The 27,966-nt window shown below is 43.1% G+C and overlaps 1 protein-coding gene across 1 annotated transcript in view; it reads right to left on the bottom strand.

Annotated features, from left to right (window-relative positions):
• SACM1L (SAC1 like phosphatidylinositide phosphatase) overlaps positions 1 to 27,966 on the bottom strand; it is a 281,982-nt gene that overhangs the window by 157,942 nt on the left and 96,074 nt on the right. Inside the window, exon 7 of the mRNA XM_073630675.1 lies at positions 5,324 to 5,357. Within this exon, the coding sequence (XP_073486776.1) occupies positions 5,324 to 5,357 (34 nt within the window). The remainder of the gene's footprint in view (positions 1 to 5,323; positions 5,358 to 27,966) is intronic.

The following is a 27,966-nucleotide window of genomic DNA, read 5'->3' as shown; positions in this document are numbered from 1 at the left end:
GTCAGTTAAAGCGACACAGTGCCGAATCGCAAAAAGTGCTCTGGTCTTTGGCCAGCCAAATGGTCTGGGGCTTAAGTGGTTAAGAACTATCTACAGTATAAAGAAGAACAAGGAGTCCTGGAAGTGATGGTTAGGCTCCTACAGAGCACTGATCTAAACATCAAGTCTGTCTGGGATTACATGAAGAGACAGAAGGATTTGAGGAAGCTTACATCTACAGAAGATCTGCAGTTAGTTCTCCAAGATGTTTGGAACAACCTACCTGCTAAATTCCTTCAAAAACTGCGTGCAAGTGTATCTAGAAGAATTGATGCTGTTTTGAAGGCAATAAGTGCTCACACCAAATACTGATTTGAACTTCTCTTCTGTTCATTTACTTTTAATTTTGCTAATTGATAAAAATACACTATGAACACTTCTATTTCTGAAAGCATTCTTAAACTTTTGCACAGTAGTGTAGGTGAGTATGTATGTTTGTTTTTTCCGCAATCCTCCTTTCAGGCCACAGTTAGTAAGAGGTAGAGCAAGCATATTGCATCTAAAATATCCAAAATGTGTGTCTTTTTGTTTTGAATGAAAAAAAAACATTTTATACAGATTTTCAACACACCTTTTAAGCCTTAAAAGTGTTTGCTACCCCAGCATTTCATATTCCTGATATGTGGCTGCTGTTCCATGTACTTGTTTGAAAAGGTATCTTGTTCTCTTTGTATTGCTTCCTTTTGTGTAAAAACCCCGGTGTTCCTGCCAGTCCCTCTGCTTTCCTATTAAAAACTGACCACACTAAGCAGGAGAACACATGGTGGTCAGTTCTCTAGTTATGCTGGAAACTCAGCCTGCTCTTCTCCAATGATCTAACTTGTCCTGACATGTCTCCTCTGCACAGCCTCTAACTGGGTAGATTATTGTAGTGTTGTTTCTCCTCCTCCCAGCTCTCAAGCAGCTGAGAATAGAGTTTATGTGAACACTTATAAAAAAAGGGAAAAAAGGTATTTATGTTTTTTATATATTTATACACAAATGGTTTGCCTTTTTATTTCTATTTTAAACTGAATGGGTTGTTTTATAAGGCGAGTTGTTTTATCACTTCAACCACTTCAGCCCCAGAAGGATTTACCCCCTTAATGACCAGGCCTTTTTTTGCAATACTGATCTGCGTTATTTTAAATGACAATTGCGCTGTAGTGCGACGCTATACCCAAATAAAATTGATGTCCTTTTTGTCCCACAAATAGAGCTCTCTTTTGGTGGTATCTGATTAGCTTTGCAGTTATTTTTTGCGTTACAAACAAAAAAGGCCGACAATTTTGAAAAAAAAAAAAAAAACAATATTTTTACTTTTTGCTATAACAGATATCCAAAAAAAAAAAATATATAAAAAAAGTTTTCATCAATTCAGGCCAATATGTATTCTTCCACATATTTTTGGTAAAAAAAAAATAAAATAAAATTGCAATAAGCGCATATTGACTGGTCTGCGCAAAAGTTATAGCGTCTACAAAATAAGGGGCTTTATAGACTTTTCATTTTTGAAATTGTTTTTACTGGTAATGGCGGCGATTGCAATTTTTAGCGGTACTGCGACATTGCAGTGAATAAATCTGACCCTAAGTGACACTTTTAGGGGACCAGGGACACCAATACAGTAATCAGTGCTTAAAAAAAAAAAAAATGCACTGATCACTGAATAAATGACACTGGCAGGAAAGGGGTTAACTACAGGGGCAATCAAAAGGGTTAACTGTGTTCCCTCAGTGCGTTTCTAACTGTGTGGGGGAAGTGCTGACAGGAACAACACAGAGATCGCTGTTCCTGATCACTATGAACAACAGATCTCCATGTTGTCCCCTGTCAGAACGGGGATCTGCCTTGTTTACATTAGGCAGATCCCAGTTCTGCCTCTCTGTACCGCGATCCCGGGTGACTGGCGGACATCAGGTCCGCTGGGCACGCGCATCGGCTCCTCCTTAATGCAGCGAGCGTGCACACCCACACTATTTCATGAAACGATGTACAGATACGTTGTTTCACGCAATGGAACCGCCCGTATATATGCAGTGGGCGGTCTTTAAGTGGTTAATTGCATAGGCCACAATATCAGAAGGAGAGAGCAAGCAGACTACAAATGGAAAGAAAAAAAATTCTTTTTCCAAGACTGAAATTTTAACAGAATTGCACCATAGTTTTTAAGCTCAGTTTCTTAGAAAAAGAGCAGGCAGACTGAGTTTTGAAAAAAATGTCAGTCTTTTTTTTTTTTTTTTTGTCATGACCAGTGTTAATTTCGTCAAAGAAAACGTTTTTGTCAAAATATTCGTCAACAGCATTATTACAGCGACGAAAACTAAAATGAAAAGTACACCACATTTTCATCCGATGAAAACCAATTCCGTTTTCATTAGCGAACAAAACGAAAATGTGAAGCAGGGACGTTTACCGTGGTGAACTAACTTCCGGTTTACACAGAGCTCTGCCTGCTTCCATTCCCAGCAAGCAAGCGACTGTGTGCAGCCAGCATTACAGGCCCCTGAGTCCTCAGACGACCGTCTAAAGACCAGAGCAGCACTATGCTTTACAGGCCTCCCGAGTTCCGACGAGAGTCCCACTCCCGACTTGCGAGTCACGACGACGACCGTCCAGAGCAGAGAGCACCCGCTGTACGCATGTACATTACAAATACAGGCCTGAGGCCTCCCCCTCAGACCACTGTCCGTCCAGAGCACTGTGTGTGCATTACAGGCCTCCTCTGACCACCAAGATCCAGGGCACTGTGCATTACAGGCAATCCCTCAGACCTGAGACCACCATCCAGCACTGTGCAGCATTACAGACCTCCTCTGACCAGTGACCACCACCGGCATCCAGAGCACTGTGCATTACAGGCCGTTCCTCAGACCACCATCCAGCACTGTGCAGCATTACAGGCCTGCTCTGACCAGTAACCACGGGCATCCAGAGCACTGTGCATTACAGGTCAGACTTGAGACCTGCATCCATTACTGTGCAGCATTACAGGCCTCCTCTGAGCAGTGACCACCACTGGCATCCAGAGCACTGTGCATTACAGGCCATCCCTCAGACTTGAGACCAGCATCCATTACTGTGGAGCATTACAGGCCTCCTCTGAGCAGTGACCACCACTGGCATCCAGAGCACTGTGCATTACAGGCCATCCCTCAGACTTGAGACCACCATCCAGCACTGTGCAGCATTACAAGCCTGCTCTGACCAGTGACCACCGGGATCCAGAGCACTGTGCATTACAGGCCATCCCTCAGACCTGAGACCACCATCCAGCACTGAGCAGCATTACAGGCCTGCCCTGACCAGTGACCACTGGCATCCAGAGCACTGTGCATTACAGGCCATCCCTCAGACCTGAGACCACCATCCAGCACTGTGCAGCATTACAGGCCTGCTCTGACCAGTGACCACCGGCATCCAGAGCACTGTGCATTACAGGTCAGACCTGAGACCAGCATCCAGTACTGTGCAGCATTACAGGCCTCCTCTGACCAGTGACCACAGGCATCCAGAGCACTGTGCATTACAGGCCTCCTCAGACCATCTAGAGCGGCTAAATCTGTATCAGAGTTTGTTTCAACCATAACACCATGAATAATAACATATTTGAATTTTTTACTCCAGGAGTATATAAGTTTGGAGATTCTAGAGAAATGCTTAAATAATGTTTACAATTTAACTAAACCCATTAGATTTTAGTCGACTAAAATGTACTGCAGATTTAGTTGACTAAATACGACTAAAACAATTGCAGATGACTAAAATGGGACTAAAACTAAAATGGCAGGGCAAATAGGCTGTATTTGTAATTTCAAAAAATACATTGGGGTTGATTTACTAATGGCAAATAGAGAGTGCACTTTTGCAAGTGCAGTTGCTCAAGTGTTTGTTAACTGAAGGGAAGCTCTGCTGATGTGCAAGTAAAAATGCTGCTTTTTTATTATTTTTTTTGCATGTGATTGAGTATTCTTTGCAAAGTAAAACTTCACCTCAATTACTAAGCTCTGGAGCAACTGCAGAGTGCACAGTCTATTTACCTTTAGTAAATCATCCCCACTGTGTTCCTCCTGTGAAAAAAAAAAATTGTACAGATTATCTTTAAAGTTTAAAAAAAAAATTCAAAGGTCACTATTTTAGAAGTAGCAATCAGGCGCTTCATAATGAGGAATCACCGTTAGGCCACACTAGTTTAAACAGACTGTATCCACAAACATTTTTGATTGAGCCAGCATATTGTAATAGGCCCAAGACATTAGGACAAAGGCACGATTTGGCCTGCATCAACCAAAGAAAAATCACTCACTTAGGAGCAGCTATCTGAAACATTAAAGAGGAGCTCCAGTTTCCTATGTAAAAATTAAGTCAGCAGCTACAAAAACTGTAGCTGCTAAATTTTAATACAGCCACTCACCTGTCCCATGATCCAGCACTGTGCTTGGCCCAGTCATTTTCAGCCTGTGTCCTCCCCCCCCCCAGCATCTTTACTATGGGCACCCGGCTGTGACAGCTTGTAGCTGCACACTATGAATGGTCCCGTAGTCTTCTGGGACCTGTCACATGTCCCAGAAGACTGAAGGAGGGAGGGGGGAGAAGAACCTTCGATTCCGATTGACTAGGAGGTTGGAGCGGAAGTGGGAGCAGGTACCTGTCAAAATCAGGGTACCAGCTCCCACTCCAGAACTTCCCTTTTTGGGTGGAGCTTTGCTTTAAGGGGCCCATTTAAAAAAAATTAAAAATGTTGGACAAATATGACAAGCATTTGCCAATCCTTTCTGAATTCTGACTATTTTTCTTAATACAGTGATGATCGCCAGCTCCATCCATGGTCACTAGACAATCGTAAGCAACAAATGTATTTACAAGGAATACATCCGTAGAATGAGTTGTCATGAACCAAACAGAAAATCAGGCTTGTAGTGAGAGTGCTGTGGAAGAGAGAAATTGCAAGACACCAGGTGGAGCAGTGACAAAGTACAGTATATGGAATCACGGACTCAAAATGTAGAATATGAAGATATACAGCTGAATGACATAGGGAATGTATATCACAAGGATCTGCTAAGCTAGTTTCCTATAAATGAGCTGGTAAAACCCTAACATTTATTGGAATTTGTTAATTCAGTAATAGACCCATTTTAAATTGAATTTAGCTTCCTGCCTGACTGTTCTATAGGAAAAAAAATAAAAATAAAAAAAATAAAAAATCACAAAACCTAAATATTGGCTATTTTTATATAGTAGTGTGAAGATAAAGTGTTGTACCTGCTTTAGTAACATACACAGGGCACATTTTAAAGGATACATCCATGAATAACTGGAACAGCAAATTTCTGGATCTTTGAGTAAAAAAAAAAAAAAGAAAGAAAGAAAGAAAGAAAGAAAGAAAGAAAGAAAGAAAGAAAGATTAAATTATTTCTGATTCATATTTTATATAGCTTGCATATTGGCAAATAAGATTATGCTTTTCATATGAAAAATGTCTAAAGTATGTCAATAAAATATTAATATGCAGCTGCGTAAGAAATAAAATGCAGATACCCTCTAAAATCCTCTCTTTGGCTGAATATTGAGTTGTTCCGATAAACAAAGCTCCAGCACTTCCTCCCACATTTGTATTGGCCAGTGAGGCTGCCCTTCATAGTGATGAGCCAACAGGATCTTGTGGGTGGAGGAGTTTGGTGGAAAACTCCAACACTTATCAGAAGTGTTGTAGCATTTCCAGTCAGAAAGGCCTGAAAATTGCCACAAAGACCAGATTTAGTAGGCTGCTGCAGGTACACTATATTACCACAAGTATTGGGACACCTGCCTTTACACGCACATGAACTTTAATGGCATCCCAGTCTTCGTCCGTAGGGTTCAATATTGAGTAGGCCCACCCTTTGCAGCTATAACAGCTTCAACTCTTCTGGGAAGGCTGTCCACAAGGATTAGGAGTAAGTCTATGGGAATGTTTGATTATTCTTCCAGAAGCGCATTTGTGTGGTTTGGCACTGATGTGGAGGAGAAGGCTTGGTTCGCAGTTTCCACTCTAATTCATCCCAAAGGTGTTCTATCGGGTTGAGGTCAGGACTCTGTGTAGTATACAGGTCAGTCAAGTTCCTCCACCCCAAACTCGCTCATCTATATCTTTATGGACCTTGCTTAGTGCACTGGTGCGCAGTCATGTTGCAACAGGAGGGGGCCGTGCCCAAACTGTTCGTACAAAGTTGGGAGAATGAAATTGTCCAAAATATCTTGGTATGCTGGCGCCTTAAGCGTTCCCTTCACTGGAACTAAAGGGCCAAGCCCAAACCCTGAAAAACAACCCCACACCATAATCTCCCCTTCGCCAAATGATTTGGACCAGTGCACAAAGCAAGGTCCACAAAGACATGGATGAGCGAGTTTGGGGTAGAGGAACTTGACTGGCCTGCACAGAGTCCTGACCCCGATTGAATACCTTTGGGATGTATTAAAGCGTAGACTGCGAGCCAGGCCTTCTCGTCCACATCAGTGCCTAACCTCACAAATGCACTTCTGGAAGAATAATCAAACATTCCCAAAGACACACCCCTAAACCTTGTGGAAAGTCTTCCCAGAAGAGTTTATAGCTGAAAAGGGTGGGCCAACTCAATAATGAACCCTACGGACTAAGACTGGGATACCATTAAAGTTCATGTAAAGGCAGGCGTCCCAATACTTTTGGTAATATAGTGTATGTAAAGGCACCTCCACCTGTAGCAGTTTCTTTTTCTTTTTTTTTTTTTTTAATGAAAAATAAAAATGTGGCTAAAACCTAGCTAGCATGTTTTTTTCTACTGCATTATATTATCACGGAGTAGAAGAAATGTTAGTAATATATAATGCAGTTGGCAATGATTTGTGTCAAATCAAAACAAAACAAAACTCAAACTTCTCAATAAAAAGGTATTATACAGTTTATGTGTTTTTGATGCAGACTTTTTTTAATCTAGATTACATTTTTGATAATAGAGTGGAAGTGTCATGATACTATTTTGGCACCAAAAACAGTGCACATTTTGCAATAAGGGGTATTGGGTAAAGGAATGTGTGTATTGAGGTTTTCTATTTCTTCTGTTGGTTGAAGTAGAGGGATGGTGTCTTTTTTCTGTTTCAATCATTTTTATTAGTTTGCAATGGAGAAGAAGGGATACAAAACAATTTACTTGTACAACGTCAAGCTGTCGGAAGATATAAGAAAACAATAACAGCTGGATCAATTGGACAATGTTATAGAATTACATCAGAGTGAATTGTGTCTTTTTTTCCTTGTCAAAAGAAGTTTATTGAGTATACAATGTTATAAAGATACATAAAGTAAGTTTACAAGGATCTATAAAGTAAGCTCATTGTTTTACAGTAGGGTTTATATAGGTAAATATCATGAAATTTCAAATATTAAACATTGGGTTCACGTAAACCTAAATTAAAGATATATATCATTTCCTTAGTTACTTTTGCAGGTATTTAAATGATTTATACCTACTATACATATTGTTTACAAGTAGAGTGTATATAGGTCAAATAAATTCTGATAATGAGCTTTAATCGTAAGGTGGAGAAAAGGAAAGAGAAAGAAGAAAAAGGGTTGAAAGGTAGAGGTATGGTCCACAAGGTTGTCCCGCTCGTCAGTTTATTATTCTTTTTAGTTCTCTTTGAAGCCTTAGAATGGGTGTCTCTGTAAGTCATTTAATCTGTTACCATGGCAACAGGACAGAGTCATTGAAGTTTGACAGGAACTGTTGTTTTATCCAAGGATGCCAAAGTTTTTCAAATTTTGGAATTTGATTTTGATCGATGGCTACCATCTTAGCATGGGACATTGTATTATTCATTCTGTGAATTGTTTCTGCTAGTACCAATGTAGGAGATTTCCATGCCTTGGTCACTGTTTGTTTTGCAGCCGTTATTAGTTGGATCATAAGTTTGAATTGAGAGAGTGTTAACCATTCCGGTTTTAGATTAAGTAAAGTTAAATATGGATCTGGTTGTATTATTTTTTTAAATATTTTAGATGCAATCACGAAGACTTCCTTCCAGAAGGTTTGGATTACTGGGCACGTCCACCATATGTGTAAATATGTGCCTATTTCTGGGCATCCTCGAAAACAAAGAGCTGAGGTATTAGGTGAATATTTTGCCACTCTAGCGGGTACAAGGTACCAGCGAGTTAGGACTTTATAATTTGTCTCCAGTGCTAAGATGTTGGGTGAAGATGACTTAGATGTGAGCCATATGTTAGACCAGTCCGTGTCTTCTAAAGTTCGTCCCAGGTCCTCCTCCCACCTCTGAACGTAAGAGGGTCTATTAAGATTTGCTACTCCATATACTTGATTATAAAGTGATGAAATTGTACCTTTAGCAAATGGATCTTTTGTACAGATTGATTCAAAAATGGATAATTGGGATAATGGTGTATCCCCCTTTAGGAATGGTGTATAGAAATTTTTGATTTGGAGATATCTAAATATCTCAGAGTTTGGTAGATCATATTTTTCTCTAAGCGATGGGAATGAAAGAAATGATTTAGATGCTATGAAGTCATTTAGTGTCTGAATGTCTGATGTTGTCCAAGCTTTAAAAGAATTTGGGTAGATCCATGCCGGATAAAAGGCCGGATTTCTGATAAAAGAAAGGAGAGGATTGTGTGGAGATTGTAACTGATATTTGGTTTTGTGTCTTTTTTTCAACCTGAATGCAACACACTCACAAGGAAATTTTCCAGCAGTTCTTAAAATACTCCTGGGACAGAATGAGTACCTTCAACTGCCTGAGGAGAGCATTCTAGATTCGAAAGAGAGGAGAACAGCCTGAAAAAAATTTGGGGAATTCATGTTTCTCTATCAAGTCATGTGTTGTCTGCCTTAGCCAGGCTCTCACGCAAAGTGAAATACAGGGAAGCACCTAAAGCATCCCCCCCCCCCCCCAATCTGCAGCAGAGAAAGAAAGGAGATGTACCTGGTAGCAGTTGGCTGCTTGGAAACAGAATTAGCAGTAAGATTTGCTGTCTCCTATGGCTTGAGAACTCTTATTATCATTTCTTGTGGTATAGAATGGGAAATGCCAATGCCTCCCTACATCCCTGTGGACAAGATACAGCTAGATTTGTGGGAACAAGGCTTCAGGAGAAGAGGAAGACATTTTCAATCACGTAATAAAAAAAAAGGGAATGGTAAACAAATATTGTCTTCTGGATATGTACACAACACCTCACTATGGCCATTCTGGAGGAACAAAGAAAAAAATCGAAATGCTCTCAAATTAATGAGCAAATGCTGGAAAGATGCAAGATTTAAATGCTCACAACAAGGTAAAAACCAAGGATTTTCTATGATGCCAACCACAGATAAAATTCAAAACATAGGTATAAACAAAATTTCTGAATTTATTTGTGACATTTTTAAAAGGTTTAAAAGAATCAGACATGGGCAGCACAGCGGCTAAGTGGTTAGCACTTCCACCTGGCAGCACTAGGGTCGCCGATTCGAATCCCAACCACAACACTACCAGCCTGAAGTTTGCATGTTCTGTCCTGTGGGGGTTTCCTCTGGGTACTCCGGTTTCCTCTCACATTCCAAAGACATGCTGGGAGGTTAATTCACTCCTCTCTACAGTGCATCCGGAAAGTATTCACATCGCTTTATTTTTTCCACATGTTATGTTATAGCCTTATTACAAATTTATTAAATTCATTATTTTCCTCAAAATTCTAAAAACAATACCACATAATGACAACATGAAAGAAGTTGTTTGAAATCTTTGCAAATTTTTTAAAAATAAAAGCCTTTGCCATGACACTAAAATTGAGCTCAGGTGCATCCTGTTTCCACTAATTTTCATTGAGATGTTTCTACAACTTGATTGGAGTCCACCTGTGGTAAATTCAGTTGATTGGACATGATTTGGAAATGCACACACCTGTCTATATAAGGTCCCACAGTTAAGAGTGCATGTCAGAGCACAAACTAAGCCATGAAGTCCAAGGAATTCTCTGTAGACCTCTGAGGCAGGATTGTATCGAGGCACAGATCTGGGAAAGGGTACATAAAAATTTCTGCAGCATTGAAATTCCCAATGAGCACAGCGGCCTCCATCATCCATAAATGGAAATAGTTTGGAACCACCAAGACTCTTCATAGAGCGGGCCGCCCGGCCAAACTGAGTGATCGGGAGAGAAGGGCCTTAGTCAGGGAAGTGACCAAAGAAGTGACCAAGAACCCGATGGTCACTTTGCCAGAGTTCCAGCGTTTCTCTATGGAGAAAGGAGAACCTTCCAGAAGAACAACCATCTCTGCAGCACTGCACCAATCAGAATCAGGCCTGTATGGTAAAGTGGCCAGACAGAAGTAGCTCCTCAGTAAAAGGCACATGACTGGAGCTTGCAAAAAGGCACCTGAAGGACTTTCAGATCATGAGAATCCAAAAATTCTCTGGTCTGATGAAACAAAGATTGAACTCCTTGGCCTGAATAGCAAGCGTCATGTCTAGAGGAAACCAGGCACCGCTGATCACCTGGCCAATACCATCCCTACAGTGAAGCATGGTGGTGCCAGCATCATGCTGTGGGGATGTTTTTCAGCGGTAGGAACTGGGAAACTAGTCAGGATGGAGGGACAGATGAATGCAGCAATGTACACAGACATCCTTAAGGAAAACCTGCTCCAGAGTCCTCTGGACCTCAGACTGGGGCAAAAGTTCATCTCCCAACAGGACAACGACCTTAAGCACACAGCAAAGATAACACAGGAGTGGCTACGGGGCAACTCTGTGAATTTCCCTGAGTGGCCCAGCCAAAGCCCAGACTTGAACCTGATCTCTGGAGAGATTTGAAAATGGCTGTGCACTGATGCTCCCCATCCAACCTGATGGAGCTCGACAGGTCCTACAAAGAAGACCCGGAGAAACTGCCCAAAAATACATGTGCCGTCCTTGTAGCATCATACTCAAAAAGACTTGAGGCTGTAATTGGTTCCAAAGCTGCTTCAACAAAGGCTGTGAATACTGATGTACATGTGATTTTTTTTTTGTTTTTTTTTTTTAATAAATTTGCAAAGATTTCATACAAACTTCTTTCACGTTGTCATTATGGGGTATTATTTGTAGAATTTTGAAGGAAAATAATGAACTTTAACCATTTTGGAATAAGGCTTTAACATAACAAAACGTGGAAAAAGTGAAGCGCTGGGAATACTTTCTGGATGCACTGTATATAAACCTTATAAAAAAAGGGTTTACACCTCTTCAAACTACCGTGTACTTTAAGAAAAAATAAAAGGAAAACCAAATACACAACCTCTGCATGTCTAGGTACCGTAAATATGGTGTGCGCAGCCTATTGCATTAGGGTGTGCACCCCAAAGCTCAAACACACATGCATGTGTGTGTGTGTGTGTATATATTATATATATATATATATATATATATATATATATATATATATATATATATATATATATATATATATATATATATCACATATACATATATACACAGTATATATACACACACACGTATATATATATATATACATACATATACACAGTGGCTTGCGAAAGTATTCGGCCCCCTTGAACTTTTCAAACTTTTGCCACATTTCAGGCTTCAAACATAAAGATATAAAATTTTTATTTTTTGTGAAGAGTCACCAACAAGTGGGACACAATTGTGAAGTGGAACGAAATCTATTGGATATTTTAAACTTTTTTAGCAATTAAAAAACTGAAAAAGTGGTGCGTGCAAAATTATTTGGCCCCTTTACTTTCAGTGCAGCAAACTCACTCCAGAAGTTCAGCGTGGATCTCCGAATGATCCAATGTTGTCCTAAATGACTGATGGTGATAAATAGAATCCACCTGTGTGTAATCAAGTCTCTGTATAAATGCACCTGCTCTGTGATAGTCTCAGGGTTCTGTTGAAAGCGCAGAGAGCATCATGAAGACCAAGGAACACACCAGGCAGGTCCGTAATACTGTTGTGGAGAAGTTTAAAGCCGGATTTGGATACAAAAAGATTTCCCAAGCTTTAAACATCCCAAGGAGCACTGTGCAAGCGATCATTTTGAAATGGAAGGAGTATCAGACCACTGCAAATCTACCAAGACCTGGCTGTCCCTCTAAACTTTCAGCTCAGACAAGGAGAAGACTGATCAGAGATGCAGCCAAGAGGCCCATGATCACTCTGGATGAACTGCAGAGAACTACAGCTGAGGTGGGAGAGTCTGTCCATAGGACAACAATCAGTCGTACACTGCACAAATCTGGCCTTTATGGAAGAGTGGCAAGAAGAAAGCCATTTCTCAAAGATATCCATAAAAAGTCTTGTCTAAAGTTTGCCACAAGCCACCTGGGAGACACACCAAACAAGATGGTGCTCTGGTTTGATGAAACCAAAATCGAACTTTTTGGCCACAATGCAAAACGATATGTTTGGCGTAAAAGCAACACAGCTCATCACACTCAACACACTATCCCCACTGTCAAACATGGTGGTGGCAGCATCATGGTTTGGGCCTGCTTTTCTTCAGCAGGGGCAGGGAAGGTGGTTAAAATTGAGGGGAAGATGGATGCAGCCACATACAGGACCATTCTGGATGAAAACCTGTTGGAGTCTGCAAAAGACCTGAAACTGGGACGGAGATTTATCTTTCAACAAGTCAATGATCCCAAACATACAGCAAAATCTAAAGGAATGGTTCACAAATAAACGTATCCAGGTGTTAGAATGGTCAAGTCAAAGTCCAGACCTGAATCCAATCGAGAATCTGTGGAAAGAGCTGAAAACTGCTGTTTACAAACGCTCTCCATCCAACCTCACTGAGCTTGAGCTGTTTTGCAAGGAAGAATGGGCAAGAATTTCAGTCTCTCGATGTGCAAAACTGATAGAAACATACCCCAAGCGACTTGCAGCTGTAATCGCAGCAAAAGGTGGCTCTACAAAGCATTAACGCAAGGGGGCCGAATAATTTTGCACGCCCCACGTTTCATTTTTTTATTAGTTAAAAAAGTTTCAAAAATCCAAAAGATTTCGTTCCACTTCACAATTGTGTCCCACTTGTTGGTGATTCTTCACAAAAAATAAAAATTTTATATCTTTATGTTTGAAGCCTGAAATGTGGCAAAAGGTTGAAAAGTTCAAGGGGGCCGAATACTTTCGCAAGCCACTGTATATATATATATACACACATACAGTATATATACACACACACACACACACACACACACACAGGTATATATATACATACTATATAACTATATATATATATATATATATATATATATATATATATATATATATATATATATATATATATATATATATATATATATATACACACATATATATATATACACGCACACACACACACACATACACATATATACACATACACTGTATACACACAAACCCCATTTGTTTAATGCTCATTAAGCCCTGGTTCATACTGGTGCGATTTGACATGTCAAATTGCGAGTCAAATCGGCGGCAATTGCACCGTCCAAATCGGTGTGTCGCCGCATCTGCGGCGCTGCACCGATTTCAAAAAGTAGTTTCTGTACTACTTTTTTTACTAGTTTCTGTACCTGCACAGATGTATCTGTAATCGTGGCCGAAATCGGGACTGACAGGCAGGAGTGAAATCGTGCGAGTTCAGCTGAATTCGCACGGCTTCACTCCCACAGCCCAGTGTGAACCTGGGCTTAGATTAGCATTCAGCATTTGCAGAGTTGTAGGCATTGTGGATGGACTGCAGGTGTGCTGATCAGTGTACTGCAGTTCATTTAGACTACAAGTCTGTCTTCTGCAGTAGCGGACCGGACTTGTCATTTATACATTCACAGACTCCTATGAATTATTGATGAGGCTGTGTGGGTGAGGGCCCATAGAAGGAGAAGGAGCATCTAGAACATGTTACACTCTGTAAACTGGTGTAACATGTAGTATGTTCTAAAAGGTAAATACATCAAGTTGGTATCCGTGCACAGGTGTTTTTGTTCAGATCACTAGCTTACAGGTTCTTGCACCTACACAAGCGATGTGGATGCAGGAATCCCCCCTGCTGGGACAATGTATTGACAGTGGGGACTCTACCCTGTTAGAATACACTTATTAGTGCTGCAGCCGATTGGCTGCAAGCCACTAAATGAACAAGGCCTCCAGCAGTCCTGTTCAAGAGAAGCTGATCTAATGATCTCCTTTTGTCTAACAGGAAGGGCTACACACAAACTGAAATTCAGGCGATCCCTGCTGAACTGGATAAATCTCAATCCGTGTGTGCCCAGCTTTACCTTATTCCTTGCTGCAGCAGGCTCCCTCCACTGCTGTGACTTGTCCCCTTCAGGATCTAAGTTAAGCCTAGTACACACACGGGCCAAATGTCAGGCGGCATTGGCCGGTTCAATAGAAACTGGCTGATATTCTGCCCATGCGTACTGGAGTTGGTCCAACAGAAGCTGGACTTTTGGCCCGCTTCTGTTGAAAGGGCTGCTGACCGACTCCCGATCAGCACTCTTAGCCAATGGCAGAGAGCGCTGGCTAGAGTGTTCTGGTGGGAAGGCCGCCCCCCTGTCAGAGCACAGTAACTCAGCAGGAGAGATCGCTGTACAAATGTCAGATAGTTAGTACAGTGGCTACTCCTGAGTGGTCAGTTTTGGGTTTTTTTGTACAGCCTGCTGGTGTGTACTGGCTATGGTCACAATCCAGCCTCAACATCATACCATACTGGGTTAATGTCCCTGTGTGGCAGTGGCGGCTTGTACTCAAAATTTTTGGGGGGCACAAACTGAAAAAAAAAAAACACGTCAATTGCCACCACTGTGCCATCAAATGCAGCCGCTGTGCCCATCAAACGCAGCCACTGTGCCCATCAAGCGCAGCCACTGTGCCATCAAACTCAACCACTGTGCCATCAAATGCAGCCACTGGGGCATGGTGTCAAACAGGAGGGTGGGCCTGATGAGGGAACCTGACGGATGCAGCTGCTGCTGATGACCTGAGAATCCTGTGAACCTCCCCCGCCACGAGAGAGTGAGGAATAGACATTCTCTCCGCTCTCTGTTCCTGTCTTCTCCCCCCCTCCTTAGCTGCCTGGTGATTGGCTGAGTGACTGAATGCAGGACGCAACGGAGCGCTCCCAGAGTATCTGCAGGAACGCCAGCAAGAACGTGTGGCGATGGTGAGAGCACACAGCGGTTCTCTGGGGCTCGTACACAGAGAGACAGTGTACCAGGAGCTCACCAGACACTCGAGTCCACTGCATGGTGGCGCCGTCCTGGCTGAGAGGACAGGAGGCTGAGAGGAGACGTGCTGCTGCTAAAATGGACGGCGGGTCGGACTGAAGGACAGGAGAGGTCTGCAGCACTCCCCTCCCCCTCAGGACCTCATATTCTGCTAACCTGGTACTCCCTTCAGAAACCTCCAGGAGTGAGCCAACAGAGGGGTGAGTGATCTGCTTTGTATTTGCTCATAATATATCTGAGCTGCAGTACTACTGGATGGATTAAAAATAAGGATATAGAGAGACTCTCCGGCTGGTACAAAGACTAAAACTGCGAAAGGGATTAAGTTCCTTAAAACCGGTTCCTGGGTCTTATGTTAGACTTGACTGTGTTCACAGGGGTGTTATGTACAACAGTAAAAGTATGGGAAGCAAATAAGCAAGGCAATCCAGGTGAATAAAGGAGGATCTTGGATAATTAGTGGAAGCAGAGACTAACTGGAAAGGTCTGGTGATAAGAGAGTTCCAGGAGAGCAGGGATGGTGGGACCCTCCCCTCACCAGCATACACGAGTTTTACAGCCCACTCTTACACCCGTCTCTAACAAAGGAAAAGTGTCTGAATTTAATATATTAGAACTGTAAGATAATAAGCACTGTGTTGTTCATTTAATAGCAGTGAATTGTTGGATTACCGTTAAGAACACCCTGTATCAACCAGTACCAACCAGTGTGACAGCGGAAAGGTGGACTGGGTCACACACTAAATAAGCAGTCAGTCGCTCACCCTCCTCTCCCCACCTTACCAGACCCGACTGTGGTCAGGAGCTGATTTTTTAAAATTTTTTTTCAAAAATTACTGGGAAATTGTCAGGAGAGCAGGGATGGTGGGAGCCTCCCCTCACCAACATATATGAGTTTCATAGCCCACTCCTACATCTCTCTCTAACAAAGGAAAAGTGTCTGAATTCAATAAATTAGAACTGTAAGATAATAAGCACTGTGCTGTTCACCTCATAGCAGTGAATCATTGAATTACCGTTAAGAACACCTGTATCAATCAGAAACAACCAGTGTGACAGCGGGAAAGTGGATAAGGTTAGACATTAACTAAGCAGCCACCTAACTTCCCCCTCACCGGATCCGTTTGTGGACAGTAGTTGATCTCTTCAAAAGTTATCGGGAAACGGTCAGGTGAGCAGGGATGGTGGGATCCTCCCCTCAATAACATATACGAGCTTCTCAGCCCACTCCTATATCTGTCTCTAACCAAGGAAAAGTGTCTGAAATCACTATATTAGCACTGTAATAAGCATTGCGCTGTTCATCGGATAGTAGTGAATCGTTGCATTACCATCATATATTTTTTAATAGAGCCAGGGCTCGCACTCATTCTGGGTGGATTCGCACTTGCCCCCTTTACAGATTTCCCCTCATCTTGTTCTTTATTTATATTTCTGGTATAAGTTTGATATAGTAATTAAAAAAAAAAATTTGAAAAAAATCAGCTGCTGGCCACAAACGGGTCCGGTGACGTGAGGTGGTGGTGGTGGTGGGGGGGGGGGGGTGAGTAGCTGCTTGGTTAGTGTGTAACCTTATCCATCTACCCGCTGTCACACAGGTTGATACTGTACCAGTATCAACCTGTGTGACAGCGGGTAGATGGATAAGGTTACACACTAACCAAGCAGCTACTCACCCCCCCCCCCCCCCCCCCCCCCACCACCACCACCACCTCACGTCACCGGACCCGTTTGTGGCCAGCAGCTGATTTTTTTCAAATTTTTTTTTTTTAATTACTATATCAAACTTATACCAGAAATATAAATAAAGAACAAGATGAGGGGAAATCTGTAAAGGGGGCAAGTGGGAATCCACCCAGAATGAGTGCGAGCCCTGGCTCTATTAAAAAATATATGACACAGGATGGGGGGGGACAGAGAGCACGGGGAAACCAACGGAGACTAAGAGTAAAAAACCTCCAAAGGCAGTACAAAAAAATGGACAGAGAGAACAACCAAAGTACCCAGAGACACTAGATACCTCAGAGAGGATTTGTGAGGACAGAGAGGAAAAACTGGCAACTGAACCTAGAAAAAAAAAAAGCCAACCAAAGGAGAGATGGTGGAGATGTTTGCAAAATTAGAAACATATATCAAGGGGGAAATGGCCACCCTACATGAGGATTTGAACCACATCTTGAAAAGGGTGGAAGGCACAGAAGAGCAACTGGATGTACAAGCAGTAACAATAAAGGATTTCAAAGAGCAGATAGTAAGACTACAAAAAGACCAGAGAGATGCAATGTATCGGCTAGAAGACCAGGAAAATCGGAATAGAAGGAAAAATCTTCGAATAAGGGGAGTACCAGATATGCAGGGAGAAGATCTACAGGTAAAAATGGATAAAATATTCAGGCACCTGCTGGGACTAAAAGAGACTGAAAAAAATAGGGATTTTTTATAACAGCTTACATGTAAAATCCTTTTCTTTTGATGTACATCACGGGACACAGAGCCTCAGTAATTACTGATGGGTTATATAGGGTATCACTAGGTGATTGGACACTGGCACACCCTAAACAGGAAGTTCAACCCCCTATATAATCCCTCCCCTTACAGGGATACCTCAGTTTTGTAGCAAAGCAATATAAGTGTATTAGAAGAGGGGCGGGACCTCTGGGTCCCGTGATGTACATCAAAAGAAAAGGATTTTACTGGTAAGCTGTTATAAAAAAAATCCTATTTTCTTTCTCGTACATCACGGGACACAGAGCCTCAGTAATTACTGATGGGACGTCCCAGAGCAATGCTATTTGAGGGGAGGGGACCACACAAGTAGGGTGTAATCAGACCTGAGGACCTCGTACTGCTGCCTGCAGCACACTACGCCCAAAGGCGATATCCTCATGCCTTCCCACATCCACCTGATAAAATTTGGTGAATGTATGGACTGAAGACCAGGTTGCGGCCTTGCAGATTTGAGCCATGGAGGCCCGGTGATGCACCGCCCAAGAGGCACTAATCGCCCTTGTGGTGTGTGCCCTGATTTGAAAAGGTGGAATCTTTTGTTTCAAACCGTAAGCCTGAATAATCATTTGTCGAATCCACTTCAAAAGGGTAGACTTTGATGCTGTCTGCCCTCTATTGGGACTTTCTGGTAGGATGAACAAAACATCTGTTTTGCGAACTTGAGCAGTTGCTTCCAGATAGGCCCTGACTGCCCTAACTACATCCAAAGAATGTAGTGACTTTTCTTCCGTGGAACAGGGATCTGGAAAAAAGGAAGGCAGAACAATATCTTGGTTTAGATGGAAATCTGAAACCACCTTTGGTAGAAAGCTAGGATGAGGGCGCAATACCACTCTATCCTTATACATGATCAAATAAGGCTCTTTACAGGAAAGGGCTGCTAACTCCGATACTCTTCTAGCAGAAGAAATGGCTACCAGGAAAATTAACTTCCTTGTCAATAAGACCAAGGGAATCTGACGTATGGGCTCAAAAGGCTGTTTCTGTAAAACCGACAGAACCAAATTCAAGTCCCAGGGATTTAGGGGCACTTTAACTGGAGGATTAAGACGCGTCACCCCTTGCATAAAGCTTCGGACCAAGGAATGAGAAGCAAGTGGTAATTGAAATAACACTGATAAGGCCGAGACCTGGCCCTTGATGATACTCAAGGCCAGCTTAATCTCTAATCCCATTTGTAGAAAGTCAAGAATTCTACCAATGACATATTTTCTGGGATGCAAACCCCTGGCTTCACACCAAGATACATAAGTCCTCCAAACTCTATGATAAATCACTCTGGAAGCTGGCTTCCTAGCATTGATTAAAGTAGAGATCACAGGACCTGAAAGCCCACGACTCCTCAGAACGTGGGTCTCAACAGCCAAACCGTCAAATTTAGCGTTTGTAAGGCAGGATGGAATACTGGACCTTGAGATAATAGGTCTGGGCGTGACGGTAGGGTCCACGGGGAACCCACTGTCATTCTTACTATCTCTGCATACCAAGCTCTTCTGGGCCACCAGAAGTACCAACTTCTTTTCCTGCTGGATCCTGCAAAGGAGCCGTGGCAGTAGCATAATTGGAGGAAATGCATAGATCAGTGAGAACTGATGCCACGGAATCACCAATGCATCTGTCCCGTATGCAAGAGGATCTCTTGTTCTTGCCACAAACTTGTCAACCTTGTTGATCCTGGACGCAGAGATCTACATCTGGTATCCCCCATCTTTGGCATATGGTCCAAAAGACATCGGGGTGAAGAGACCATTCCCCTGGGAATAACCGCTGGCGACTCAAATAGTCCGCCTGCCAGTTCTCTATCCTTGGAATGAAAACTGCCGATATGCATGGCACATGCTTTTCTGCCCAGACTAAAATCTGGTTCACCTCTTTCTGAGCTGCACGACTCCTGGTGCCTCCCTGATGATTGATATAAACCACTGCTGTGGCATTGTTGGACTGGATCCTGACAGGGCAACCCTGTAGTCTGAGAGTCCAGGCCCTTAGGGCTAGATACGCTGCACGGATCTCCGGAATGTTGATGGGTAAGGTCCTCTCGATTTCGGACCGTTCCCCCTGGACTGCAGACTGCTCTAGAACTGCTCCCCAACCCGAAAGACTGGCATCCGTTGTTACCACTGTCCAGGTAACCGGTAAAAAGGATTTCCCTTTCTGCAAGCTTTCGGGTATTAACCACCAACTGAGGCTCTTACGCACTGTAGGAGACAGGTGCATCAGAAAATCTAATGCCTGTGCCTTCTTGTTCCAAGCAGACAGGATACTGTGTTGCAGCAGTCTTGAATGAAACTGAGCATAGGGAACTGCTTCGAATGAAGCCACCATCTTCCCCAGCAGCCTCATACAAAGACGGACAGAAGGACCCTTTTTGGTCCTGACTACCTGAATCGGCTCTCTTAAGGCACTGATCTTTGCCTGAGGTAAAAATACCTTCTCTTGGCTTGTATCTATGACCAGGCCCAAATACTCTAGTCTTCTTACTGGTTTTAAAAAAGACTTTTCTAGGTTGAGAATCCAACCTAGGTGTACCAGGTAGTTGACTGTGGTCATCAAGTTACCGCTCAGACAGGCTACCGACCGGTCTATCAAGAGCAGGTCGTCTAGGTATGCTATGACAGTTATACCCTGAGCCCTTAATCTGGCCAGAGGAGGAGCCAAGATCTTTGTAAACACTCGAGGTGCAGTGGCTAGCCCGAAAGGCAGGGCCACAAACTGAAAATGGCGTCCTTCTATTTCGAAGCGCAAGTACTTTTGATGAGCAGGAAAAATGGGTACATGCAGAAACGCATCTCTAATGTCTATTGATGCCAGAAATTCTCCTCCCTATAGGATTGAGACTACTGACCGGATTGATTCCATGCGAAAGGATCGAATCCTTAGGAATCGATTTAGATCCTTTAGATCCAGGATGGGTCTGACATCTCCATTTGGTTTTTGAACCGTAAAAAGGTTGGAATAAAATCCCAATCCTTGTTCTTTCGTAAGAACCACCACAATGACTTTTTGCGACAATAGTCGCTCTAATGCTAGAAGGAGCAACTGCTTTTTCTCTGGATCTCTGGGGACGTTTGATCTGAGGAAACGAGGAGAGGGGAATTCTTGGAACTCCAGTTTGTAACCTAGAGTTACCGTGGAGATTACCCATCTGCCCTGGAAATCCTCCTGCCAGAGCTTTGAGAGTCGTAGCAGTCTTCCCCCCACCCCAGCGAGCGGGGGCGCCCCTTCATAAAGAGGCTTTAGCATCTTGTCTAGTAGGCCTCTTCCCCCAGGACTTCTTTTGTCCCTGGGGTCGACTCTGAAATTTATTTCTGGACCCTGACGGAGGAGGCCGTCGCGACTGCCTGGAGGCTGATGCCCCTGGCACTGGGGAAAGAGTCCGTTTGAAAGAGGGACGCTTACTCCTTTTCTTAACAGGTAAGAGTGCTTTTACCACTAGAGATCTTTTGGATATAATTGTCCAAATCCTCTCCAAACAGCCTTGCACCACGAAATGGAAATCCAGCCAGAAGCTTCTTACATGGTGCTTCGGCTGACTAATTTTTCAACCATAAGATTCTACGCATATGCACCAACCCAAGTGAAAGACGAGAGGTTTGGATGATAGAATCTTAACGATAGCGTCAACAGCAAAACATAAGGCCGCTGGAAGGTTAGCCAACCCCTGGGCCTGTTGTTCAGGTAGAACTTTGAGGACCTGCTTAACATGGTCTCTTAAGTATTGACAGACTCCGATCGCTGCCACTGCAGGTTGAGCTACTGAACCTGCTAAGGAGAAAATATCTTTCAACAGGGATTCCATTTTTTTATCAACAGGATCCCTGAGCATCTGAGCATTGTCTACAGGACAAGTCAGACTTTTATTTACGGAGGAAATGGCGGTGTCAACAGCCGGTATCCCCCCACATCTGTATAAACTTTTCTTCCATAGGATAAAGTGTTGAAAACTTTTTAGGCGGAAAAAAACGTTTATCTGGGTGATCCCACTCAGAATAAATGAGCTTTTCTAGTAAATTATGAATGGGAAAAGCATGTATTGTTTGAGGAGGCTTCAGTGAACCCAAAGAAGAAGAGGGTTCTTTAACTGACTCAGATACGGGTAATTTAAATGTGGAGCGGACCAATCCAGCAAGGATCTGAACTAACATCTTCTCATCCTGAGAAGCTGAAGAGGGCCCTTCTCCATTTGATTCCTCAGAGGAGGAATCAGTCCCATCCCGATCCTCTGAAAGGGATTCTTCTCCTTTTTCCCCAGAGTTCCTCTGCCTGAGGGTCCTGGGTAACAGAGGAAGACCTATTGCGTTTTCTTCTACTGTGTGAAGATGCGATTAAGGCCATTAATCTTTCCTCTAGTCCATTAATGGTTGAGGAAAAAACCTCCTGCGTAATATATAAAGGGGCTCAAGTGCCAGAAGCAGATGCAGCCCCTGACCCCGAAGGCTCTCCCTGGCCGGCCATCCCAGGTCCTTCAGGGGGGGGAAGGCACTGCAGAAGGGGGGTCCTCAGAGCCTGGCCAGAAGAACACTGAAACCCCTACTGGAGCACCTGAAACTTAATAACATACAATACTCATGGAGTTTTCCAGCATGCCTAACAGGGAGAAAAGAGGGACGGTCAGCAACCCTGAGGTACCCAGAAGACGCACAGGTAGAGTCTAAGGAGGAGGGCCTTGGATCCATGGGTCACAGGAAGGCCACTAGGAAGAATACTCTCTGACAAATATCTATTGCCCCAATAATAATCCAATAAAATATACAATTAACATCATAAAAAAAGTTTATGGATTTTAAGAAAGGATATACTATCCTGGGTGGAGATTTTAATGTTTGTAAGTGCACAGAGGACTGGGAATATTCTGCGGAAGGCTTTAAAAAAAGATCTTAAAACAGAACCAGCTGATAGAAGTGTGGCGAACGCAAAATGCGAACTGCTGAGATTATACATTCCACTCCTCAGTGCACGGGACGTACTCAAGAATAGATATTTTCTTGGTAGATCATAGATTGCTCGATAGAGTTGTTAAGGTAGACATTAAAATTGCCACATTCTCGGATCATGCGCCGGTAATGATGGAAATTAAGCACGAGGAGAAGCCAAATAAAAAAACCCCTGGAGACTAAATGAAGAGCTATTACAGGATGTAGAGGCAGAAGCGAAGATCAGGCAGGAATTAGAGTGGTACTTTGAAACTAATGATATGGAAGAAATATCAGAAGCCACACTATGGGAAGCCCACAAGGCCTATGTTAGAGGTATACTGATCCAGATGGGCACAGAAAGGAAAAAAGCGGGAATAAGGAGTAAGAATGCTCTGATAAAAGATATTGCAAGGATAGAACAGCAATACAACTAAATCTAAATAAAATCTCAGAGGAACAAAGGATTGGGTTGGAAGAACCTGTAACAGAGGAAGAGATAACTAAAATACTAAGAGAGACTCCTCTGGGTAAGAGCCCAGGTCCGGACGGGCTGAAAATGTTATATTATAGAAAGTTTGGAGATATCCTGATCCCTAAATTATGTTCATAAATAAACGGGATTGGAACGAAGTGGGCAATAAGGAAGGAGGCTTTAGAGGCGGCCATAACCACTATACCAAAAGAGGGGAAAGATACTTCTTTATGCTCAAGTTATAGGCCAGTTTCCTTGCTGAACGACGATATTAAGCTGTTTGCTAAGGTAATGGCGGGAAGGTTGAAACCTTTAATGAGCGAATTAGTACATACCAACCAGGCAGGGTTCGTACCCGGTAGAGAATGTCAAGACAATGGAATCAGGACATTGTCGGTGGTGCATGAAATAAAGGAATCCGGGACCCCCGGTCTACTCCTGTCGATCAATGCTGAAAAAGCTTTTGACAGGGTAGACTGGGGGTTCATGCAGGACGCCCTAGCAGGGATGTGCATAGGTACTAGATATTTGCAGTGGATAGGGGCGCTTTACAACTGTCCCTCAGCAAGGGTGAAGGTGAACGGATCCACTTCAGAACCCTTTGAAATGCATAACGCACTAGACAAGGGTGCCCCCTGTCCCCCCTACTGTTTGTCCTGTCACTTGAACCATTATTGGCGAAAATAAGACAGGATGCAGACATTAGGGGGATCAGGGTGGGAGGAGCGGAACATAAGATGGCCGCATATGCCGATGATGTATTGTTTTTCGTTTCATGTCCCAGGATAACTCTGCCAAACTTGATGAAAGAACTGAAACAGTATGGTGATTGTTCAAATTTTAAAATAAACCCAGTTAAGTCGGAGATTCTGAATATAGGTGTCCCTTCTCAGGAGGCACTTGTATATCAGGAGAAGTTCCCATTTATCTGGAGAGAGAAAGAGCTAAAATATTTAGGGGTTAAAATTACAAAAGTCCACGGACATGCTTTACCAATCAAACTTCCTGCCCTTACTGAATGAGATTAAAAAGGACTTAAGTAAGATAGCGTCTAGACATGTGTCTTGGCTGGGGAGAATCAATATAATTTAAAATTAGTCTATTGCCAAAGATCATGTATCATTTTCAGATGCTGCTGATACCTGTCCCACAAGCGTATTTTAAAACTTGGAAAACAATACTCCTTAGGTTTATTTGGAAAGGGAAAAAGCCGAGAATAAGCTTACAAGTACTAACTAGAGACAGAAAGCAGGGGGCCCTCAGGGTCCCTGATTTAAAGAACTATTATATAAAGCAGTTATCCTCACGCGGGTTATCGACTGGGCAAAAAACAATAGAAATAAAAGATGGGCGGAACTGGAACATACAATTAGTAAGACAGAGTTGGAGAAAATGATGTGGGTACCTGCACATTTGAGGAATTTAGGAAAGAAATCACATAAGATGACACTTAAAACCTTAGAGACGTGGGATATGATATACAAAAAACAAAAATGGAGCTATAACTCCCCATGTATTGCACTGAAGGACACAGAGTATTTTCCATTGGGGAAAAGTAATTTATTTGGAAATTGGGTTAAAAAACCGAACACACAATTAAAAGATGTGATGGTAAGGGGAAGGTTATGCACATTTCAAGAGTTAAAACAAAAAAATAATATAATAGTGATAGATGAATGGCGTTTTTCCCCATCTAAAACATTTTTTTTATTCCCTCCCTCAACCAGTGAGGTCAGCAGATAATCTGCTACCGATGGAGAAACTATGTACGGAGGTAGAAAAAAGGAGGGGGCATTATATAAAATCCAAATAGAGGGAACTGGGATGGGAAAGCCGCCATACACCAGCAAGTGGGAGGAGGAATTAGGGTCACAAGTGAATGAGTCAGAGATGAGAAAAATTATGAGTTTGGTTTTTGTAACGTCACAGGATAGCAATATGATAGAAATTCGTTTTAAATGTTTAGCACGGTGGTATATAACTCCAGATAAAGCCCACATGTTTCAAATGGAGATCTCGCAGTGCTGTTGGAGAGGGTGTGGAGAACGGAGAACTATGTCTCATATTTGGTGGGCGTGTCCTAAAATTAGACAATTTTGGAGAGAGATAATTCAGAAAATAAAAGAGATACCAAAAGAGGAAGTCCAAGAAGATCCGTGGGAGTGTTTATTCCACCGGACGAAAACAACAGTTAACCAATATCTGAAAACCCTGGTCCCCTCACTCCTTAACGCAGCCAAAAGTTTAATTCCCAGACATTGGCAAGATCCAGATAGCCCCACGCTGAGGAACTTGAGTAACAGAGTAGATGATATTTATAATTTGGAATACCTGAGATGTAGTGGAGAGGAGGGTTGGGCGGGATTTGAGAGAAAATGGAAAGATTGGCACTTATTTAAAATTACTTTGAAGTTCACAGAGATGGTAGGAGCCTGATTGGTTTAGGAGCTGGTACCGAGTTAGATGCAAGCAACTTTAAATGTTGGCTCCAGAGCAGGAGAGGGGAGGGGCGAGGATAGTACGGAGATGGGGAGAGGGTTTTTAAAAGCTTTGAGGTAATCTGTATCTAGTTGTAGAGAAGAAAGTTTTTCGGGGGATGAAATGTATGTTATTCAACAGTATTGGAACTTTTTTGTACTTAAGTTTAATAATAATAAAAGCTATTGGAAAAAAAATGCAGCCGCTGTGCCATCAAATGCAGCCACTGTGCCATCAACTGCTGCCACTGTGCCCATCAAATGCAGCCACTGTACCCATCAAAACGCAGCCACTGTACCCATCAAAACGCAGCCACTGTACCCATCAATTGCTGCCAGTGTGCTCATCAATTGCTGACACTGTGCCCATCAACTGCTGCCAGTGTGCCCATCAATTGCTGTTACTGTGCCAATCAATTGCTGTTAGTGTGCCCATCAATTGCTGCCGTGCCCATCAACTGCCGCTGCTGTGCCCATCAAATGCCGCTGCTGTGCCCATCAAATGCCGCTGCTGTGCCCATCAAATGCCGCTGCTGTGCCCATCAAATGCCGCTGCTGTGCCCATCAAATGCCGCTGCTGTGCCCATCAAATGCTGCCAGTGTGCATCCCCCGCCTGCCCGGCACTTACCTTGTCTCGGTGGGGCAGCGGGTCACAGCGGTGTCCTCCACACTCCTCGATGTCTTCTTCTCCCGTCCTCTGCTATGATTGGACGCCTGATAGGCTTCCAATCACAGTGCATGTTGTTTCAGCCAATCAGGTGACAGGTAACAAACCCGAGCACCTGATTGGCTAAGAGGCGGTTCAGTGTTAGGAAAGTGAATTTTCATTTGCTTTCCTAACACAACGCTGAGTGAACTGCGAGCGCCCAGCATGGTGCTCGCTGTTCACCTTTTTGGACGCCTATTAGAGCCTATGGCTCTAATCAGGTGCTTCCAAAAAATACCCTGCCGCCGCTCCCATAGATAGATTCATGCAATGCATGAATCTATTTATGGTGATAGAGAGGTGGCAGGAGAGAGGGGGCGGCGCCCATGTACCCCTTATGGACGCACCGACACTGCTGTGTGGTATGCAATTATGTCAAGGCTTTGGGTGTAGGAAGAGACATTAGAATCAGGTGAGAGACTGCACCCCCCCACACTGCTCAGGGAGTTGAGCTGTATTATGGAATACCATTTCTTGCTGTTTATGATAAGATCTTTTTGATAGGTTAGGAATTACTGGGACTTCTGAGGTGCTATATAGATGTATTCCACATACACACCATATAATTAAAAAAATAATCATTTTAATAAGATACGTGTATGTGGAATACAACTGTATAGCACCTCAGAAGTCCCAGTAATTCCTCTCTTATTCAAGAATGTTACTTTCTCTTTCAGTAAAGCTTGCCTGCAAAGTGCAAAGTAGGTTTGCAGCACTATATTGTATGGTGTAGATTGTAGAAGGCAGAGAAGGTCAGTACTCACAGGTAAAGGCAGCCATCTGTCCTCTGAGATCTTCATTGTGCCTGGGGAGAGCTGTGTTGTGTGCTGCATAGGAGGAAAGAGATCAAGGATGCACTGTGTTCTCTTCCTGCTCCACCCACCTGTACAGGAGCTGTGAAAGCCCCGACTCAGGCAGCCAGACAAGAACCCGAGGAGAGAGCGAGCTTTCCCCCCACTGCTGCCTCAGAGAGGAGCTCTGCAATTAATAAGGGTGCATCCAAAGCTCTCTTTCGTGGCAAGAGGGGGCATAGGATTGCTGGTAACTAACTCCTGTGAGCACTGCAGCCACAGCTGTGGTGTAAGCAGTCAAGAGTTTTCCGATGCTGCCTCTGTAGTTCACGTGGTACAACATCCCTGACAGCTGGCGGCGGAGTGATATTCAGGGATGTTGTAGCTGGAACTACAGAGTCAGCATCGGAAAATGTGGCAGACTGCCTGCTTACTCCACAGCTGGTGACTGCAAGTCTTATAGAAGTTACACAGATCCAAATGATAAATAGTCCCACCTTCAGCTACCAGTGAGCTGCCAAAAAAGAGTTCTAACATATTCTGACAGCAAAAAAGTCCTGAGGTGTGTTGGGTGTGCCCAGGCACACCCTGTGTGCACGCCTATGGGTATAACTTTACAAAGTTGAGAAATCTACTAAGGATTAGTATCCCAGAATACGTTAAGTTATGTCTCTTATAACTGTGTTACACCAACCCAGAGGAAACTCTTCCACTAAGAATATTATTTTGGACTCATTGTAGCAGGGCCAGTCCAGGAGTACCTAGCCAAGCATCCCATATATTTTCAAATTTTGTTGGACTACCTCTGTGCTGGTAAACTAGTTTCTCCCTTGGAGCC

This window comes from Aquarana catesbeiana, linkage group LG05 (assembly GCF_042186555.1).
Source record: "Aquarana catesbeiana isolate 2022-GZ linkage group LG05, ASM4218655v1, whole genome shotgun sequence".
NCBI classification, from domain to species: domain Eukaryota; kingdom Metazoa; phylum Chordata; class Amphibia; order Anura; family Ranidae; genus Aquarana; species Aquarana catesbeiana.
The sequence above is the reverse complement of the archived record's forward strand: the minus strand, read 5'-3'. Positions and strand labels throughout refer to the sequence as shown.